Below are 23,707 nucleotides of genomic sequence, written 5' to 3'. Positions count from 1 at the left end.
TTTGGACTTAAATTCCAATTCCCTCTTCTATCCAAGTTATTATAGCTAGAAAAGCTGAACAATATATTGTTTTCAATCTGCTTTCATAAGTAAATAAATACATATATACATACATACATAAATATCTGCTTTCAGGCATCAGACAACTATCAGGGCATCAAGAACTTGCAAAGTTACAATCAGTAACAGCCAAAATTCATTAAAAACCAAATGCCCTTCAACAATAAAATGAATAAATTGTGGCATGTTCATATACTGAAATATTATACAGCAATGAAAACAAACTACTGCAATATACAACTACAGGGATGAATGTAACATACAGTACTGACTGAAAGAAGATACACTTAAAAAATATGCTGCACAATTACATTTTTATTAAGTTCAAAAGCAAGCAAAATGGTATCAATACATTATCACACTACTGCTTCCAATGAAGGCTAGTAAGTAAGATGATACTGGAGAAGACCTTCCTGGAGATAGTAACTATAAACTCTGGTGTACAGAATTTATAGTACATAAAATACAGCAGCTAATGAAAGGCACTGAAGAGTAAACAGAAACAGGCAGATTCTGGTGGAAAGACATGGTAATCTGAATAGTGACCCCCAAAATGTCTATATCCTAAATCCCCAAACTGAGAATATTTACCTTACATGGCAAAAGATACTTTTCATTTGTGATTAAATGAAGGATCGTTAGATGGGAAGATTATCCTGAATTATCCAGGTTAGACCAGATGTAATGACAAGAGTCCTTAAGAAGGAAGCAAGAAAGCTAAAGGCCAAAGGCGGCAATATGGGGGAAAAAATGCAGTAAGATACAGGGCCATGAGCCAAAACAATGTGGGCAAACTTCAGAAGCTGGAAAAGGCAAACAAACAGATTCTCCAATAGATCTTTCAGAAGGAACTAGCCCTACTGACAACTCAATTCCCCTAAGACTCAATTGGGACTCTTTCAAAACTGTAGGATAATTAAATTCGTGTTTTTAACCACTAAATTTGTAGTAATTTGTTAAGACAGCAACAGGAAACTCATATAAAAAGCCATGCTTAAAGGAGGAAAGCTGTAAGGGCTGAGTTCTATTTTCCCAGCTATTAACTTGGTGCCAGGCATAGCACATGTGAGAGTGAGTCACTAGTAGAAAAGGCAGTCTTTCTAATATAGAAAACCTGAAGACTGGAACCAGGAGAAATCACATCCCACTAAATTAAGGGAAATTCCAGAAAAGAAAGAGCTAGAGAATTCTAAATTCTGTCTATCCACTTCTGACTCCTGTATGCAAGTTACAGACTTAACAGCTAAGACAAAAGAACTAAAGTGATACTTAGGTTGCCACCCAAAGGAAGTGAGTTTGCAGTTCTAGTCCAATAAAGATAACTGCCTGATAAAAGAGAAAGGGAGGAGAGGGACCTCGGTAGAAGAAAATAATACAACCAAGAGTTAGCATAATTTTCATAATATCCAGTACCCAACACAAAATTACACAACTTACAAAGATCTAGGAAAACAGAACACATTCTCAAGAAAGAAGAAAATCAACTGAAGCCAAACCCAAAATGATAAAGATGCTAGAAAATGGCAGACGAGGGGCACATGGGTGGCTCAGTCAGTTAAGTGTCTGCCTTCTGCTCAGGTCAGGATCCCGGGGTCCTGGAATCAAGCCCTGCATCAGGTTCCTTGCTCAGTGGGGAGCCCGCTTCTCCCTCTGCCTCTGCAGCTCCCTTTGTTGCTCCCCCTGCTTGTGCGCACACACACTCTCAATAAATAAAATCCTTTAAAAAAAATTTTTTAAATCTAAGGATTTTACAGTTGCTAGTCTAACAATCATCAACAAAACATGCTCATAATTAAAAAGACAGGAAGTCTCAAGAAAGAGAAATAATAAAAAAAAAGAACCTAATGGAAAATCTGTAACTGAAAAATATAATAACTGAAATAATGCTCAATGGATTGAACTAATAAATAAAAAGAAAACAACAAAGGAAAAAAAGAATAAACTTCAAAATAGAAAAACAAATTATCCATGTGAAGAGCACAGAGAAAAAGAAAAAATAAGAGCCTCTCGGGGACATTTATATAAAAACAAATTATCTAACCTACATGGAACTGGATCCCCAGAAGAAAAGGAAAGAGAATGAACAAAAAATAACTTGAAGAAATAACAACAAAAATTTCCCTTACTTAATGCAAATTCAAAATGCTCCAACAAGATAAATATGAAAGTGATCATGCAGAGATATATCACAATCAAACTAGAGGAAGCCAAAGATAACAAGCAAATCATGAAAGCAGCAAACAAATTGTGTACAAGGACAGTGGTTCAATTAAGAGCTGAATTCTCATCAGAAAGAGGAAAGAAAGGCAGAAGGAGGCAGAATTTCACTTAAAGGCAAGGCAAGCCATAATTTCATAACCAGCAAAAATGCCCTTTAAAAATGAAGTAAAAAAAAATATTTTCAGATAAAAGAAATTCATCTCCACCAGACCTCTACTATAAGAAATGCTAAAGTTCTTTAGCCTAAAAGAAAAAGATAGTACATGGAAATGATTCACAGAAAGTAATGAAAAGTATCAGAAACGGTAACCATATAGGTAAATACAATCACTACTACATTGTAATAAATGGACCTGTATAGAGCAAAAGAATATCATCTTGTGGAGCTAATAATGTAAATTTAAAGACACAACAACTATCACATAAAGGACATGAATGGGTAAGAAGTAGACTTAAATAACACAACTTTCCACATTTTATATGAATTGATACAATATTAACTGAGACTTGACTGTAAAAAATTAAGGTATCTGCAATTCCTAGAACCACCAAGGAACAAATGATGAAAGAAAAGAGCTGAAATGGACAATAGGAAAAGTAAAGTGAAATTGTAAAACAGATTCAAATATCAAAAAGGGGTAGGGAAAAGTAGGTTAAGGAGGAGCATAAGACCAAGAAACTGAGAGGACAAACATAAAAGGAAAAATCAAATTAAAGATGCAAACCCAATCATATAAATGAGTGCATTACCATGAACGGTTTAGCAGTGCAAGTAAAAAACAGGGATTTTCAGACTGCACAAAAAAGCAAGACTCATTTATTATAAGTTATCTACAAAAAGAGAATTGTAAATCTAAAGAAACCAACAGGTTGGAAAGAAGAGGAAAAGGATATATCACATAAATAACAAGCCTATGAAGGACAGAATGGCTATTTTAAGATCAAACACTGATGTCAAGACAAAGGAATTACCAGAGCTAAAAAATAATATTTTATAACAATAAAAGGGTCAATTCATCAGGTAAAAAATAACAACCGTAAGTATATATGTACTAGTAAGAAAACTTCAAAATGTATTTTTTTAAAAAAAGGGCAAAATTAAAAGACAATTCCACAATCATAAGAGAGAACTCTCAGCAAATGACAGACAAAAATCAAAGACAGAAATTTGAAAAACACTATCAACTACCTTTACCTGTTGTTTATAGACTACTACAACAAACAAATGCAAATCCTGTGGCTGTTTTCAAGTGCTGAACTAATAAAGAAGTTTTGATATATTTAACAGAATGAAATCATACAAAGTATATTGTATAAATAAAATAGAATTAGAAATCACTAGCAATGAAAGATCTAAAATAGCCCAAATATTCTGAAATTAGACAACATGTATCCAAATAACCCATGGGTCAGAAGATCAAGTACAAGACATTTTCAAATAAGTGAAAACAAAAATACAAAATATAAAGTTTGTGGGATACAACTAAAGCAATGCTAACAAAAATAGATACCTTTAAATATTTATATTAGGGGGAAAAGATGGAAAACCAATCACCTAAGTTTCTATCTTAATAAAAGAGAATTAAACACAAAGTAAGCAGAACAAATAACAAAGACCATCAGGAATCAATGAAATATAAAACAGAAAAACAATACTGAAAAAAGAAAAATCTACGGAACAAAGATTTTTGCAAAGATCAATAAAATTGATAAACCTCTAGCCAGGCTGATCAAGAACAAAAATATCAGGAACAAAAGAGGGCATACTTCATTACCAATTCTACAATTATTAAAAGGAAAATAGAGTTATAATAGAAAACAGTAAATCTGAAAATTATTGAGAAATGCCACTGAAAAGAATACTTGCACAGTATATGTGACCAAGCCCAGTTAAGGCCTCTTTATAAACAAAATTTTAAGATTTGGCAGGTGGGTGCAGGGATCCATTCGTCTTGCTGCAGCCCAAGACAAAGCTCATACATAAATTTCCTTTGCTTATTAAAAGTGCCATCTACTAACCTGGAGTAGGCCGGCCCCTTTCACTGGTCTCTCCTTGCATTTTGAATACAGGGACCAGTTTCAGATTTGCTCTTCAAAGGCACAATTAAGAAAACAAAGAGGCAAGCCATTTTGTGAGACTGTGAGAAAATATTTCCAAAACAAGTATCTGACAAAGAGGTTTCCTCCAGAATATGTAAATAGCCCATACAACTCAATTAAGAAAAAAAAAGAAGTTAAAAATGAGCAAAAGTCGTGAACAGGTAAATTAACAAAAGAAAGTACAGGAAGGCCAATAGCACATACAAGAGGCTCAACATCACTATCATTAGGAAAATGCAGATAAAGCCAAAGTGAAAAACCACTACTCACCTACTAGAATGGCTAGAGTAAAAGAGATTGACAATACCAGGTACTAGCCAAGATGTAAAATGGGAAATCAAATGTTGCAAAAGTTGGAATGTAAAATGGTACAGCCACTTTGGAAAACAGCTTAGCAGTTAAACCTACAAGTGCAATGTGACCCAGCATTTCCAAATCCTACGTACATATACCAAGAAAAATGAAAACATATGTCCACACAAAGACAAATAATGTTTGAAATTCATTTATATTTACCCGAAGCTGGACACAACACAAACTGACAGATGTAATAACTGTGGCAGAATCAATCTCTGAAATACTACTTAAAGATTAATAAACACACACACACACACATACTGATACAACAACATGGACTAAAAATAGCACACTAAGTGAAAGACATCAAAAGTAAAAGAATACATGCTGCTTGGATCCAGTTGTGAGGCATTCTAGAAATGGCAAAACTAGAGAGATAGAAAGCAAATAACTAACTGCCTGGAACCAGGGATCAAGCAAGAATGGGCATCAACTGTAAAGGGGCACAAGGGAACACTCAGTGATGGAAACATTCTGTATCTTAATTGTAGTAATGGTTACAAAACCTCATATAAACTGCTCAAACATAGTAAGCTTATACACTTAAAATAATGTAAATTATACCTCAAAAAAGCTGGTGGAAAAAACTTACCACACATTTTTGTGGAGCTAAACAATTTAGTTACATAGTTTATTTGGAAAAAACACCAAGTAAGGACAGTCAAGGAAATCCTAAAAACAAGAACAATGGGAAAGGATGCCAGAGTGCTACCATATATTAAAATATAAAATCTCTCTAAGTAAGAGTATGGTCATCAGTTCATAAAGAGATGAACAAAACAGACCAGAAAAACTGTAAGTGGACAAAATTGCACAAAATTTAGCGTACAATTAAGGCAACATCTCAAATTAGTGGAGGGAAAGATAGATTTTAACAATACATTGTGTTAGGATAATTAGCCATAAGGAAAAAGATAAACTTAGATGTTCCTTACACTATAAATCAAGGATAAATTAAATCTCAAATGGAACAGATTTAAATTAAAAAATAAAAACCATTCAAGTACTAAAAGAGTATGTAGCTGAATTTTTCTAACACCTAGGACAAAGAAAAAAACCTGTCCTAGAACTCAAAATAGGAAAAGGCTGATAAATTTGACTATGAAGAAATAAAAGTCATATGCATGGGCAAAAAGAAATACACCAAAGCAAAGCAAAACAACATATGACAAACTGCAACTTGTATTACAGATAAAGGATAAATATTTCCTACAAAATATAGCTATATAAAACAATGGCCCAATAATAGAAAATTGGGCAAGAGATATGAATAAATACTTCAAAGAAATAGTCTTTAAACTTTAATTTCAAAAAACTCAACCTAACAACTAAGAAAATGCAAATTAAAACAGCAATAAGCACCCATTTCTCACCTATCAGATTGACAAACAGCATGCTGACGTCAACTTTCTTGGTTAAGACCAAGGGGCAATCAGTACTCCCAAAGGAGCTGCACCACTTAACCCTTATAAAGGACTTATACACCAAAGAATCACTAACAAAAATATGAAAAGATACTTTTACTATTTATTGCAGTACTATATATAAAGGCAAATAATGAAGCAACTGGTTTGAATAAACTATGGAATAAATCTTCATAACCTTTGGTTAAGGCAAAGATTTCTTAAGTGCAACACTAAAAAAGCACAAGCAATAAAAGAAAAAGTTGATAAAAAAGCATCAAAATTCAAGTTTTTTGCACTTCAAAAAATACTACGGAGAAATTGAAAATACAAGCCACAGTGAAAACATCTTTGCAAATTACATACCTGATAAGAGACTATATTCAGAATATATAAAGAACTCTGACAACGTATTACTTTAAAAAGAAAAAAAAAGGTAAAATGGGCACAGGGTTCGCACAGGCATTTCACCAAAGAATATATACAAATAGCTAATATGTTCATAAAAAGATCTTAAACATCATCAGTCATTTGGAAAGTGGAAATAGGGCAGCCCCGGTGGCTCAGCGGTTTAGCGCCGCCGTCAGCCCAGGGTGGGATCCTGGGGACCCTGGATGAGTCCCACACCGGGCTCCCTGCATCGAGCCTGCTTCTCCCTCTGCCTGTCTGTCTGTCTGTCTGTCTCTCTCTCTCTCTCTCTCTCAATCTTGAATAAATAAATAAAATCTTTAAAAAATAAAAAAAAAGGAAAGTGGAAATAAAATCCATAATAAGATGCTACTTCATCATACCCACTAGGATGGCTACCCTCAAACACTGAACAATTACAAGTGCTGGCAAGATGTGGAGAAATGGAAACCCTTATACACTGCTGGTGAGAATGAAAAACATTATAGCCACTCGGGGAAACAGCTTCTTAAAATGTTAAACTTAGATCTATACTACAACTCAGCAATTCCACTCCTGGCCATCTACCCCAGAGAAATGAAAATACATGCCCACCCAAAGCTTTAACAACACAAATGTTCATGGTGACATTATTTGCAATGGCCAAAAAGGGACAACTAAAATGCCCATCAACTAATGAATGAATAAAACATAGTATATCCATACAATGAAATATTAAATAATAAAAAGAAATAAAGTATTAATACATGCTACCAAAGGATCAACCTTGAAAATCTATACTAAGTGAAAACAACCACACACACGCACACACAAAAAAAAACCCCACATATGATATGATTCCATGTATATGAAATATCCAGGAAAATACAAATACACAGAGACAGAAAGTAGAGCAATACTTGCCAGAGGTTGGGCATGAGGTTTCATTATGGGGAGATGGACATGTCCTAGAATTAGACTGTGGTTATGGTGTACAACTCTGAAAATTTACTGAAAGTCACTGAACCGCATACTTAAAACAGTTTAATTTTATGCCATGTAAAAATTATTCTTCAGTAAGCTTTTAAAAATAAAGGTAAACCACAAACTGGAAAAGATATTTTCAACATATTTTTTAAATTACCAAAATATATTGTTTAATCTTCTACAAATCAAAAAGAAAGATAAACTAGGTGATGGAAAAATAAAACACACCTTAAAAATCTGAAATGGCAATTTAGATAAAGAAACCCCACTCATCAATAAACTTACACTTAAAGGGTGCCTGGGTGGCTCAGTCGGTTATGGGCCTGCCTTCATTTCAGGTCATGATCGCAGGGTCCTGGGATGGAGCCCCACATGTGCCCCACCTCCAGCCCTGCTTTGAGCCCTGCTGCCAGCCAGATTTCCAGCTTCCTGCTCAGCAAGGAGTCTACTTCCCCCTCTGCCCCCTCCCCCTGCTCATGCTCTGCCTCATGCACACTAGCATACTCTTTCTCCTTCTCCCAAATAAATAAAATCTTTAAAAACACACACACACACACACACACACACACACACACTTAAAATAAACACGATGTGAAGATTAACCTGTCCAGGTAACTTTATGAACTGCTTAAACTAAGAAAATATAGGACTTATTGTTATGTACAGTTCTTCATTTAGGTAAATCTTTTTAAAAATGGTTAGGTTCAGCTGTCCTCAGAGCTCCAATTACAGAGACTGTACTAAGAAAGATTTCTATTAAAATTTTCCCATTGTTCCTTGCCTTTTCAATCTTATACACCCATCTTCAGCCTTCCTTTATTCCCTGGTACCAACTTAAGACAAAAAAAAAAAAAAAACACAAAGAATCATTTTGGTTTTACTTGCTTTTAAATTCTTAAACTTAGGATCATCTTTGGCCAATAAACTGTGTCAGAGTAATCTATCTCTTTTAATAAAACACAAGGTGGTTCATACAGGATAATAAAAAGAACATTTTCCTTTCCAATCGCTTTTCTTTAGTACTGTTTTTAAGTAATTAGCAAAGAAAAAAGGGCACAATTTATTTTGAGCATAACCAGTAGTAATCCGCCCAAAAAATAAATAGGCAACAGACATGCAAATGTTCACTAACCTTCCAGTAGTCAGATTGTAAACTGTAGTACCTCTGGTATGCAGATAATGCTGAAAGAGGGAAAATAAGTATGAGTCACAATTATGTTCCATTTCAAAATCAATAACACAAGTGTTAAGAAACATCATAACAAGCTTCCCATCATACCCACCACCTTCCAAAAGAGAGTGATATTTAAGACCAAACAATTAGAAAACTGGGGCCTCACCCTCCTCACAGTCAGACATAATAGCAAATGTCAAATATACAGGAGTTCAAAGATGTAAATCGTTCATATCTCAGACCTAATCTTGAACAGAATCTAGGCTATCTCTTGAATCAACAATGGTCTTCCACACAAACCAAATCTGATAAAAGGATTAAGATTTTTCAAGGCTACTTCAGAATGTGATAGGTTGTTCCCACAAGGGATTCTCACTTCTAAGAATGACCAAGAGATTAACCACCTCGAAGAGCAAAAGGAGTATTTCTTTTGTGATGTTTCCCTTCATATAATCAACAACAAAAAAATATATAGCCCACAATTACCTTACTCCAACTCAATTCCAATAGGGCATCCCATACCCCTAAATCCGAGGCATGAAAGGATGAGGAAAAAACTATAGTTCCTGTCAATCCAAAACCTCAGTGAGGAGTTTAAAAAAAAAAAAAAAGTAAACTATAAAGTATATACACACATTAGAATTGGTAGGAAAAAAGAGTCCTTTTAAAAATCTGGTGAGCAATAAAAAAAGTCATGGAGATGTAATGTACAGCATGATGACTACAGTTAATACTATATTGCATATTTGAGAATTGCTAAGCGAGTGAATCTTAAAAGTTCTCATCACGAGAAAAAAATTTTTACCTATGTACGGTGATGGGTGATAACTAGACTTATTGTGCTCATTGTGCAATATATATATTGAATCGTTACATTATACAACATCTGAAACTAACATTATACACCAAGTATACCTCAATTAAAAAAAAGACTGATTTTTCAAATACAGATTTAACAAGTGTAACAAGATTTTATATTGATAAAAATAGGGGGGAAATGCAAATGACTATTCTCTAGAACTGCATGTGTAATGCTTTCATAGTGTTTATCAGTAAACAGCCAAAATATATATAATTACAATACAGAGAACTTTCTAAACATACTCAAATTGGAGAAGCATTACTCAAAAACAACACATATCTAAACAAGTAAATTATTTAAATAACATTCCTCCTTTTTGGCATAAAGATGATGCCAACCAACCTATCCTTGGAAGGGCATTTAGAAATATGTCCAGTTTTGATTTAAAAAGTTGATTGCAAACCATCCTGCATTTTCTAGTTCTTCACACATGATTATTGCTAGCTCATAAAGATCACTGATTAACGGTCTTCTAAGATGAAAAGCAATCCAACTTATTCTAGCTGGAAGAGAATAGTCCAACAAAGTTTGTATCCAGAAATCATCACCCATTTATAAATGACAGTCACGGGAAAGGTATTCTCCCTGGGGGATCCCTGGGTGGCTCAGCGGTTTAGCGCCTGCCTTCGGCCCAGGGTGTGTGATCCTGGAGTCCCGGGATCTAGTCCCACATCGGGCTACCTGCATGGAGCCTAGTCCCGGGATCTAGTCCCACATCGGGCTACCTGCATGGAGCCTGCTTCTCCCTCTGCCTGTGTCTGTGTCTCTGTCTCTCTCTCATGAATAAATAAATAAAATCTTAAAAAAAAAAAAGGATATTCTCCCTATACTGCTGGATGTGAACAAGGAAACCTGTATATCACTAAATACCACCACAAAGGGAACTACTCTTAGTATGAAGTCCGTAGAAGATAGCAGAGGAAACAAATGGAAGTAGCTGGATACTTCTAGACTTCAAACTAGGCCTAGTACACAACTCCCCTATGAACTTCCAGTTATGGGAGGCAATTAATCTGCTTATTAGGTAAGCTAGAATCAGGTCTTTGCTTTTGTGCCTAAAAACATCCTAACCAGGGCAGCCCCAGTGGCACAGCGGTTTAGCACCGCCTGCAGCCCGGGGTGTGATCCTGGAGACCCGGGATCGAGTCCCATGTCGGGCTCCTTGCATGGAGCCTGCTTCTCCCTCTGCCTGTGTCTCTGCCTCTCTCTCTCTCTCTGAATGAATGAATGAATGAATGAATGAATGAATGAATCTATCTTTAAAAAAAAAAATCCTAACCAACACAAGTCTGGGTCCCTAACAATTTTGTGCATTCACCATATTAAATCTGGACTGCCCTTTTAATGATGTCCTAGAATTCCAACAACCTTGGAAGGCATGTTTCCAATAACCTAATGATATATGACTTCATAAAATTCCCATTTTAGAATTGGGAGGAGCCCTTAAAGAGATCATATGACGTCCTCCAAAGTAAGAGAAACAGGAAGTACAAGAAGCCTATGTGACTATCACCTGGGAGAAATGGCATCGTACTACTGTATGGTGAACCAAGAAATAAGTATGAACCTTCAAAATCAAAGTCAAAAAACTAAATGCTCCAAAGTGCAAGCACAGATTTGTAAATGAGACATTCCTTCCATGAGCATTTGTTACCTTTCCAATTCTACTTTACCCCATTAGGCCTAGCATCCTATTTTAAGAAAAGATCTTAACATATTTTATGATTCCTAATCCAAATAAATCGTTACAACTCTAAATACCAGAGTCTCTTTAGTGAAATCCTTTTAACCAAAGTAAAGTCATCATTTTGAACCTCTAAGTCAGTTACATATCCATGAAAAAGGATTCCTAACCCACTGTAACAAAACTTTTCTAAAGTCCTTAACGGAGAATAAGGGAAATCATTTGTTTGGATATCCTCAAAATGCTCAAAACCTTTTTCACAATGACTGTAGCATATATCTTACTGGTCTTCACATTGTGATCCCTGAGTTCTCTATTGGTTCTTCATCCCACAAGGAAATCTTTTTAACATTACTTCAGGCAAGACTGTCATTTTCTTTTGCCACTTAAAGAGTGGTGTGCCCAAACATATTAATATCTACTCTCTACAAACCAATTTCCAAAGTTCAGATCTTTTTAATCATGGGAACTAACTGCATTTATGAACAGACTTCAAATTATTTTTTTTCATAATTTTGAGTTTTATTTTATTTTTAAATAAGCCCATTTAGGCTTTTTAGACTAAAAAAATAAAAATATAATTTAAAAGATTATTAAACTGACAAAGTACTAACATGAAAGGTGGGTCTAAAAAAATGCAAAAGATAAAATGAAAAGCAAGTTAAATTTAACTATTGTAACAACTTAAGTGTTCTGTAATCTTTCTCACACAATCTCCTTTATTTTTCCCTTTACCTCAGGAAAATAGAAGAGGAAACAAACAAGGAAATTATCAAGGATAAAAGAATCACCTATACAGATGCAAGAGGGCACTACACATAGTCATTTGTCCTTTAACTTCATATTCATGCTCTACAATTTTTCATATAAGAAAATCATAAAATTAAATAACAATGGTAATATTCAGTAATGATAGAATAGTCAAAAATCCCAAAAATTTAAGGAAATAGGCAGTTTTATCACTCTACTAGTGCTATAAATTAGTAAAACTTTTGTAGCATAATATAGCACTGTCAAAAGTTTTAATATAGTTAACCTTTGCACAACACAGTGAAAAACTCACACATAACTTTAAACTCCCCAAAAACTTCCCTAATAGCTTACTGTTGACCTAAAGCCTTACCATAACAAAAACAGCTGATTAACATATATTTTGTATATTACATGTATTATATACTGTATTCTTATAAAGTAAGCTAGAGAAAACAAAATCTTAGGAGAAAATACATTTCCAGGACTATAGTGTGTTTACTGAAAAAATTCCACATATAAGTGGACCTTTGCAGTTCGACCCCATGCTGTTCAAGGATTAACTGTGTGTGTGTATATACGTACTTTTTGCTCAGTAAGCCTACCACATTAAGATATTCCTTCTAAAAACAATATGGATGTGTGCAAAGCTTTAACTACAAGGATAGACAATATAGTGATTATGTCTAGTACCAAAAAAGGAAAGAAATAGTCTACTCATCCAATAAAGAATTCTTCTACCTATAAAATAGATACTACACAGGAAATTGAAATTTACAAAGTGAGTTTCTCAGATGGAGAAATTAACATGATACACTAGGTTAAAGAAAGTTACAGAGTTTAATTCAATTTCAAATGTTGAAAATTTATTGTAATAGAAAAGTCTCTAAAGATTTGCATCAGAAATCTTTAAAAGTAAGTGGCTCTTGATGGTAAAATACCACTGGGTCATTAATGCATTTATATAATGTTTCTTAAGTATTGAGCCGCTAGCACCAAGCTAGATACAATGAAATAGAGATGTGAACAAACACATGGCTCCTGCTCTCAGGCTGTTTACCTTTTATGGTTATATATCTTCTAATATTTTTCCTTAAACAGTGAACATATTATTCATACAAATGTTAAAATAAGTGTACTTATGTTAAACCTGGGTTTAACATTACCAAATGAGGGCCCCCAGGAAGGTAACAGGATATAGTAGGAAAAGCAGCAGTTTTAGGTAAATCTGCATTCTCACCACTTCCTAAGAGACTGGGACATTAAGTCATTTTTTTTTCATTTTCTTTTACTTTTTTTCTCTCATGATAAGTGCACTCTTTAATCCCCATCACCTATTTCACCTATCTCTCCCTCCCCACCCACCTCCCCTCTGGTAACCATCAGTTTGTTCTCTATAGTTAAAGAGTCTGTTTCTTGGTTAGCCTCTCTTTTTTTGTTCCCTGTGCTCGTTTGTTTCTTAAATTCCATATAGGAGTGAAATCATATGGTATTTGTCTTTCTCTCACTGACTTATTTTGCTCAGCATTATACTCCTTAGTTCTACCCATGTTGTTGCAAATGACAGGATTTCATTCTTTTTCATGGATGGATAATAGTCCATTGTATATACATATCACACATTTATCCATTCATCTATTGATGGACACTCAGGCTGCTTCCATAGTTTAGCTATTGTACATAATGTTGCAATAAACATGGGGATGCACGTATTCCTCTGAATTAGTGTTTTTGTATTTTGGGAGTAAATACCCAGTGTGCAATTGCTGGATCATAGAGTAGGTTTTTTTTCTTCTTTATTTTTATTTTATTTTATTTATTTGACAGAGAGCACAAGTAGACAGAGAAGCAGGCAGAGGGAGAAGGAGATACAGGCTCCCCGCTGAGCAGGGAGCCCAATGTGGGGCTTGATTCCAGGACCCCGGGATTATGACCTGAACTGAAGGCAGATGTTTAACCTATTGAGCCACCCAAGCACCACTATTTCTAACTTCTTAAGGAACCTCCATACTGTTTTCTAGAGTCACTGCACCAGTCTGCAGTCCCACCAACAATGTACGAGGATTCCTTTTTCTCCACCATCTTCACCAACACATTATTTTTTGTGTTGCTGATTTTGGACATTCTGACGGTGTGAGGTGATATTTCATTGTAGTTCTGATTTACATTTCCCTGATGATGAAGAGACATCAAGGCATTTAATTCAAGTTAATTCCTTATAGGTCACAAGCAGCCTAAAGAGTTTTTCAAAGAGTAAGGTGTAACTGAAGAATAGAAAGAGAAGTCCACAGCCGTATTATAATTGTTTAGAATTAAATAAAGAGAGATTTCTTTCTAGAGAAATACAGTGAGGGAGTAAAGACAGTTAAGAACGATATATAGGTATCAGGGACCAGCATGCTTGGAAGTATGGCTTTGAGTTAAGATTGTCAAAACAAGAGAAACAGGTGTGCCTGATGACAAGTCCATATAAGCAGCATAGGATGAAAAGAAATAATGATGTAGATTAAAGGTGATAGACTTGCCAGAAATAAGGGAGCCTTCTTCAGAGTTAGATGTGATGGAAATGCAAGGAAGGAAAGGATTTACAATTCAGTCTATACTCTTGATATTAGACTAGGTACTAACTGCAGGCAAAACTCAGCATTTCTCTTTTCATCCCTAGCCCAATGTGTAACACTGCAAGTTAGCTGCTAGTGGAGGAGTCTATGGGTATGGAAGGAAAAGGAAAGAAAGAAAAGCATGTCCTTCTTTGATATTCTTTGAATATGTCAGTTGCACTGACTGCCATCTTTAGGCCAGAAGAGGCTGTGGTTGACTAAAGTAATGAAGTCAATAGATTTCTTTGATTTATTTTATTCTGTTCTCTGAGGCTAGACTAAAAAGTTATATTTATATCCAGGGATAAATAATACCTCAGAGAACTTATATTAACTTTCATTTTATGTAAATGAATGATGTACTCTGCTCACTAGCACCTTTCTGCCTTCTCAAATCTTGATCACCTAAAACACATCTTTTCTCTTTTATGTAGCATTAACACATACACATGGTAACATTTGAGAAACACTGTGAATCGCATCCATCTCTCTTCCCATGTCCCCTCTCTTCCACACATTTGCAAAGATTTAATATTACAGACTTAAGCAAACTTGGAAAAGCAAAGAAACAAATAATCCTTTCAGTGCTATATCAGCACCTTCAGTGAGGCCTTCAAGTCAAATTAATGCACATACTGAAATCTCAGCTTTACTACTACTTCTTAGTCATTACTAAATTAATATACCCAGGGCACATGGGGGGGGGGGGTGCAGTCAGTTAAGCATCTGACTCTTGGTTTCAGGTCAGGATCTCAGGGTCATAGGATCAATCACCCACATCAGGCTTCATGCTCAGCAGAGTCAGCTGGAGAGTCTCTCCCTCTCTCCCGCTCCTCCCCCTGCTCACTCTTGCTCTCTCTCTCTCTCTCTAAAATAAATAAATAAAATCTTAAAAAAAAAACAAAAATCTAGTCCTCAAGGTCTTTAGTATCTCACTTTTGGCTTACCACAAGAAACAAAGTACACGTCCTCTTTGTGTTCCTTCAACGTGCTCTGATCCAGCTCTGTGATTCTAGAAGCTACTAGAACTTGTGCTTATTGCCTAGACATAGGCTTCTGACAACCCGGACTATGGTCACTATATTGCTTTCTTGGATACTTCTCAATTTTTTAATTCTAGGCCATGAGTGAACTGAACAAAAGTGATTCTCAAATTGCAATGGAAGGAGTGGAGGCACTGGTGACTTTATATATCAGTTTGAAAACCACTGAATACATTCAAATGAAATTATACGAAGAAATAGGGGGCACTGATTGTGAATGCAATGCCAATGCATTTAATAATCACCTTGAATGTAACAGGTTTTCAGAGTGATTTGTAATATTCATTCTATCGATATTATATGGATGTACAGGTCAGTATTTTGGATTTTTATTTTATTTTATTATCTCAACACAAATTTGCATTGTATAGCAAAAATATATGCTATGCAAACTTCCCAATGACTCTCTTTCTGAAAGGAGTTTTAAAGAGTACACTCTTAAAAGAATCACAACCTTTAGGGGCGCCCGGGTGGCTTGGTCAGTTAAGTGCCTGACTTGTGATTTCTGCTCAGGTCATGATCTCATGAATCATGGGATCCAGCCCAGGGTCACATAGGGCTCCACACTCAGTGGGCAGTCTGCTTGAGATTCTCATTGTCCCTCTCCCTCTGCCCCTCCCCCCACGCATACACACGCATGCATGCCTGCATGCTCTCTCTCTCTCAAATCTTTAAAAAAAAAAATCACAATCTTCAGTTCTAATAGCTACAACAATAAAGAGCAGAACCATGCAAGGATCGAAATAAATAAATAAATAAATAAATAAATAAATAAATAAATAAATAAATAAATAAATGGGTAATTTTTGAAGAAGCCAAACTTAGCTGGAAAATATGCATTCTATGTTCTCATACATTAATACATCTTAGGATGGAATAATATCATTGCACCCACGAGAGACAAAGACAGATAGCTCACCAATTGACTGAAGACTTCTTCACATTAGCAACTCTTGCTGTGAGTTGCTAGCCACCTGTAACCCCTGAGTAACTACAACCAAAATTTACTTTGTCCAAAAGTGACAGACAATGCAACAAAATGACAAATTACTTAAAGGAAGGAGGAAAGGGAGAGAAATTGATTACTGGCAGGAATTTCAGAGAAAACTTCTAGCTCCCCACAAACATAAACTACTTTTAATTTTCAGGGTTTCCAAGTTAATATCAAGAATGAGTAATTACTGAATCTCCTTCAACTATTTTGCTTTAGGAACTCTTACTATCTTCCAAGTCTCTTACACCTTATAATTTCTATCTTTTTATAATTTTGATGTGTACTCTGAGGTAATTTGCTACTAAATTTTCTAAGTACCTAACTTAGTGATTATAGTTTACCTATAATTTGCCACACACATTTACAGATACTTAGATATAATTTCTTTTATACTGCTCCTAAGGTCCATCCCATATATTTGCAAGAATATATATGCTTATCCTTCAGAGTACAGGGTTCTGTGTCTCACTGTTTTCCAACCCAAAGAAGAGAAATCATCACGCTATCTCCATCTATGGCTTAAGGCAATCTAACAGCTTCATCAGCTGTTTGGTTCAGCAAAGGTTAATGGGTTAGCTTTGGGGTTAGGAATGGCAAGGAGGTATGGCAGACACTGTGAAAAACCATTCAAATCTCGCTTCAAGGAAGGAATATTTTCCAATATTCCAGTACTGCAGGCAGACAGCCTCTGGCAGTGAGCTGCCTCAGGTGCAGAGCCACCTTGCCCAAGGCCACACTCCCTTACAGGTTGGCCCATATCCAGCATCTAAAGGGTGGAGTATAAAGGCCTGGTCATCTTGGCCCAACTTGGGATAGCTATGAAGGACCATTCTAGCTCCAAGGCTCCCCATGGAGTTGGCCAACACTGTCACAGCTTAATTTCTCACCTCTGACTAATCCTCCCTCTTCTCCAATCCAATCTTTTGTCCCCTACTTTCTATAGGTGCTGATCCTAAAGGCATTTCTAACTAAATATCCTGTATGCTGAATCCTGACCCCTCCAGAGGAATCCAACCTACAAATAGGCCAAGTGCACTGAGGCTTCATTTTCCTACAATCCTCTAATCAATTACTTGTTAAGGATAAATTCCTAGAAGCCAAATGACCAAATCAAGTGATAGAAAAGTTTATAAAACTCTTCAAACATATTATAAACTAGAAAGGCTTAAGAAAACTGTTTTGGAAAATCTTTTTTTCCTTCTGCTTCAAATTCACCTGACATGACGTAAAATATTTTTTAATGAATAAATCCATAACTGTAATGATAATCAAAGTATACCATCTGCAGACCAGAAATTTTTAGGAATTCCTGTAAGGCAGGAAGCAAGATAAGAGCAGAATAACAAATAAGGACAAAAAATACAGTCCAAAATGTACACAAAAGAGATTCTACCATTTCCTACTGCGAAAGTAGCAGCAGTTTTTCACAAGAAACCCCAATCTCAGAATATTTCACACAAAAAAGAGGACTCAGGACTGTAATTAAAGAACTGTCTTCAGAATAACAGAGCCAATAAGTCCCCCACATACATACATACATATATATATATATATATACCTGAGCAATTTACTCACATGTTCATTGAGTGGTTTTATGTTTACTCCCTAAAAAGTTACAGTTTATAATCTGTTCTACAAAATTAAATGTTTATTTGGCTAGGGCTAGAGGTTCATCTTGCACTGGGTTCCAAAAAGAGAAGGAGAAAGCAGCCTAAGGTAACAAATGTCTCCATAAACTAATGGTGGTGACGACTTAATTAGTATGTAAAAAGGAATGTTTTTTATAACTTGGAAACATGGTCAATAAAGACTCAAGGAGGAATAAAAAAAAAAAATCAAGGAAACAAAAGCCATCAGCTTGAAATACTAAAATATACTAATAAACATATATATATATGTTTAAACATGTATGTGTGTATGCATATATATGTATGTATATATGTATATACATCCATTCTCACACATATACATCCATTCTCACCTTGCTCTTCTTCCTATTACAAATAATTGACCTACTGCCTAGCTATCAATGACCAGTTCATCTACAGGACAGTAAATGGATCTCAGAGCACCTCTTTTCAAGAACTTAAATCCTTAATGGTTCCTGTTCTCCGTTCCCATCTTATTAGATTACTCCTGCCAGCTAGTTTGCCACATGCCCCCCACTTTATCTCCAAAAGAAAAGAAAGAAAAGAAAAGCTCCAAAACAAATATCCCTAGACTCATTACCCTTAGAGACATTTTAAAAATGGAAAATATAGCTAAGTTCTTAGGTTAATAAGGCTTTAAAGGCTACCATATATATAATGTGTGTGCATACATATAGAAACATATGTATAGGTGTGTGTGTGTGTATATATATATATGTATATATGTATATATATATATATATATATACTATCTATATGCTCTCCAACATGCAGCATTAAAAAATTATATTGTACAGAATTTCTGCATATTTTTTGTAAAAGTTTCCTTTAGATGAGTTATCAGTCTAAACTGAAATACCTAATAGACTGTTAAATAATTATTAATACCTATTATCATGAAGGTATTTTGCTAAGTACTAACTAGTTTCACAAATCAATCCCCATACCCCTTTATCTCGTTTTTCAGATTAGAAGACCAAAGCTCAGGGGTATACACATAATATGTTAACGATAATGACACAGTAAATAGAGATGAGCTGAGAAATAAACTTAACTTCAAACCCCATGTATTACACCTGTCTCAAATACAAATTGCATTTTCACTAGGGAAGTGTTCATTTAACCTAATACAAAAGTGTCATTATAAAACATCAACATTAAACAGCAACAATCCTTCACTCCAGCCCTGAAACCTGCCAGTTGTTGTTCTGCCCACTAAACACATTTGTAGAAAACAAGCATACTATACTTATCTGTTCCACATTCAGATGTTTACTATCATCAGAAGGTTAAAATGTTCTTGTTTATAAGGAGACAATTTTTCTTTGGTATGAGTTTTGCCTTTGGTATTGGGGAGTGGATGGTATTTGCGGTTGCTTTTTCTTCCTAAGTGAGTAATAGTCTGCATCAGCAGCTTGGTACTATAAAAGGGACACATCTTGGGGGACTGACTTCAGTTATTTAACTCATTTCTTACAGGAAAAACATTTCAAATGAATAAAAAATTTGTTTTCTCCAATGCTCAAGCTCATTATATAATCATCTCTCTGTACTGCTTACCTTTAGATTAGATTAGATTAGATTTTTATTCAAGTATTTTTTTAGGTAAAACGAAAGTTTTACCGCCAGGACAAAGAAGAGAAATACTAAGTCTCTGTTACTTCTCCAAAGTATCAATCCATGGTTCACTTTCCTTTTTTTTTTTTTTTAAGATTTTATTTTTTTACTCATGAGAGACACAGAGAGAGAGAAAGAGACACACGGAGAGAAGAAGAAGCAGGCTCCACGCAGGGAGCCTGATGTGGGACTCGACCCCAGGACCCCAGGATCATGCCCTGGGCCGAAGGCAGGGGCTAAACCGTTGAGCCACCCAGGGATCCCCTCTTTTTTAAAAGATTTATGTTTGTTTGAGAGAAAGAGAGAGCGCGTGCATGAGCGAGGGGGAGAGGCAAAGGGAGAAGCAGGCTCCCCGCTGAGCAGACTCCATCCCAGGACACTGAGATTATATAGTGAGCTGAAGGCAGACACTTAACCAACTGAGCCACCCACGTGCCCCCAATGGCTCACTTTCTACTATGACAGAGCCTCTAAAGGGCAGGATTTTTTTGCAAGATAGAAATGACAAAACAGTAGTGCACATGTAGGTGGCTCTCAGTTAAACTGGTCAACTTACTGATGATTTACGTAGAGTTAAGTGAACTTTTCACATTTCTATCTATCCCATTTTTCCTCCTCATTGGTTAGCATGTTCACAAGCTTACAATTTCTTAAAAATAAAAATGGTAGTATCTTTAGTACAATATGAATAATTACAATTACTTTAAAATATATATATATAAATCAAATAGTAATTAACAAGGGAAAAAATTACCTTTTGGATAATCTTCCAATAAGAGGTTGAAGTGACCTAATTGACAAAAGAAATCAGACTCCACTTTTCCTTCAGCTTTTAAGATTAGAGATTCGTAGCAGCGAACAGCCTAGAAATAAAAAATACAAACATTTAAGAAAAAAATGAAACCCTAAAATGTATTTCCTTCCTGAAGTAATGCATATATCCTGTATTCAATCACCCAAGAAATCAATATATTTCACTTCTACCTTGGACATAGTCAATGCAGCATTCTTTAGATACCTAAGAATTTATTAGAAGAGCCATAACCACTAGTTATGGCATAAGTGCTTTTCCTATCTATAAAATAGAAATACTTTCCAAATAATGAGCATTTTGATAACTTTATTCATAAGCTCCACACCTAAATTATTACAGTGGTCCTTGTTGATATAAACAAATAATATCCATCTTTCCCACAGACAGAAAGAACTTTACTCAATTATAGGAGAACTCAGAGAATCTCCAGAGTAATAATAATAGCTACCATTTATAATGAACAACTTTTTGTCATAACCTCTATCCATTTAAACTACCATCAACTGCCTTACAAATGTCTTCTCATGATATCCTTTAAACCCACTCTAACTCTTGTCTTCATTTTACCCTCACTCAAATACATATATATGTATTCACTTTCACTATTTCTTCCCCAAATAAAAAAATAACATACTATTTTAAGGATATTACTCTTTTTTTTTTTTTTGTAATCCCAGAGACTGCAAGAGAAAATGAACAATGGAAAGAACAGACTTCTGGAGTCTTGACAAATTCCAATTGTCATTAGCTATATACAGGAGACCCCAGGAAACTTGTCCTCTCTACCTCACAGTTTTAGTAACAGAGGGCTAACAAAAGGATTCAAATCAGAAAACTTCTTTAAGTGTTTATCACAGTGCTTAGCATTCCATAGGTACTTAATAATTGTTTCTTTACTTTATACTTTATCCTTAGATAAGTAAAAATCTCTCTTACAAGATTGTTTCAAGCTTACCAATCATTTTATCAAAATTCCCCTGCTAATGATTTACTCTACAATGTTCTTATAATGTGTCCTGGAGTCACTAAATCAAGAAATGTGTATGATTTCTCAAATCTCAGGTTTGAGAGATTTCCAGATTTGGTATCCACAAAGAAAGGAACTAGAATAGCTTGTTACCAAAAAAAACCTTTTCGCCACTATTTCATGAGCATTTGATGGGATAAGAAAATGTGATGTGGGTGGAACAAAGTACCCACTTAAAATGTTTTGATTTTTCCTCTCCTGTAAAATATAGGGCCTTTGATGGGAGTTTCAAAATGTGTATCCTAAAATTTACCTATGCAAAGCACATACCTAAATACTCATTAAGTTTGGAGACGTCATCATAATAAACAAGGCAAATTCTGGGATGACTCTACTACCCTTAAAGCCTAACATTATTTTTACTTCACACTTAGCTATCTACATGTGCATATGTACCAAATCACAATCATGAAAAACTAATCATTCTGCTTCTCTATAATTAAAAGAGTGAATGCTACACTGAAGTGTCAGAAATTACTATAATGAAATTTCAAGATCCTCTTTATTTAATTCATATATAATCCTATCTGGCAGATGCTTAAGAATACAAAAATGCAATTTATTTCAGTACTTTTTAATATCAGAGAAATTCACAAAACTATTGGGCCACAGTATGACAATTCCTAATTTTACATTAAATGAGTGACTTTAAAGCTATTAATGGCACCATATGTAAAACACTCATTAAAATAGTTATCTTTTTTTCTTAAACTCTTAGTAGGTTATTTAGAAACTTTTCCTATCCTTCCCTGACAATTTCTTACTGCTGATCAGCATTAATTTATAAGCAAATATGGTTTCATAGTGAAAAAAGATTCAAGATATAAACATAAAGAAATTAATTTAATGACCTAAGCAAAAAGATGGCAGCACTCTTACTTCTTACTTCCATTTTTTCACCATATATTGATTCCACTACTGTGGATCATTTACTGCCTTATCTTCTACTTCCCATAAAACAAAGGAACACATATAAAATGAATACTATACACAACTCAGATTGTCATAAAGCATAACACCAGGTAAAAACAAGAACGGGCAAATTTTAAATTAGCCTACCCATATACTCAGGCTTCATTAAGAAATTCATAATAATTTCCAACAAACTATAATTTCCACCAACTAATGTTGCTGGTCAAAGATGATTCTGACAGAGTCAAACATCAAATGGGAGGAGATGAACAAAAAATTAGAGTAAGTTTCCAAGTGTTTTGTGCCACCATTTTATAGTCAAACTTCATTAATTTATTTGAAGTGTTTGAGGTAAATGCTGATATTAAATACAGCAAATACAATTTTTAAAGAGCATTAAAGGAAAATAAATAACAAGGTAATTTCCAATACTCCTAACTCATACAATAATCTAGAATGAAACAGTATTTTTATAATATAATAACATTTTTAGTCAAAAGACTATAAACATAAAAGATAAATAGTTTAGATTTAGAACAAAGTTTAGGTAAACTTCTACAAAGCAAAAATGTTTCCTGTTAAAATGGTTACTTTTATATTCTTACTCTTTTTATTTGAAATGTGCACAAGTAAAATCATCTCCATACGTGTACACACATGCAGAGGGAAAAAAAGGACTAGAATATAAAACAAATGTTAAAAATGGAAAGTCATATAGAAACTTTATTTTGTTTTAATTTCTCTGTATTATCTAGCTTTTTCATAATTAACCAATAATATTTCTATTCTTATAAAAATCATCAAAGAACTATTATGCTTTCCTCTGGGAGTCACCCTACCTTAATGTAAGGATAGTCAGAAATCTGCAAGAAAATCATGCATGTCTACAATAGCATCATTCAATAGAACACTTTCTACAATAATAATATTCTATAATCTATGTTGTCCAATATGCTACCCACTAGACACACATGGCCATTGAGCACTTGAAACATGGCTAGCAGAAGTCAACAACTGAATTTTTAAATTATTTCGTTTGACTTTTTATTTTTTTATTAAAGATTTTA

The 23,707-nt window shown here is 34.7% G+C and overlaps 1 protein-coding gene across 5 annotated transcripts in view; it reads right to left on the bottom strand.

Annotated features, from left to right (window-relative positions):
• The window catches only part of KDM6A (lysine demethylase 6A), a 213,745-nt gene that overhangs the window by 126,669 nt on the left and 63,369 nt on the right, over positions 1 to 23,707 (bottom strand). For all 5 annotated transcript variants that reach the window (XM_055337661.1, XM_055337662.1, XM_055337665.1 and 2 more), the window contains exons 3-4: positions 20,642 to 20,750; positions 8,647 to 8,696 (exon numbers count right to left, since the gene is read on the bottom strand). In XM_055337661.1, the coding sequence (XP_055193636.1) occupies positions 8,647 to 8,696; positions 20,642 to 20,750 (159 nt within the window). The remainder of the gene's footprint in view (positions 1 to 8,646; positions 8,697 to 20,641; positions 20,751 to 23,707) is intronic.

This window comes from Nyctereutes procyonoides, unplaced genomic scaffold (genome assembly GCF_905146905.1).
Source record: "Nyctereutes procyonoides isolate TBG_1078 unplaced genomic scaffold, NYPRO_anot_genome, whole genome shotgun sequence".
Lineage (NCBI taxonomy): Eukaryota > Metazoa > Chordata > Mammalia > Carnivora > Canidae > Nyctereutes > Nyctereutes procyonoides.
This window is presented reverse-complemented; position numbering and strand designations above follow the sequence as displayed.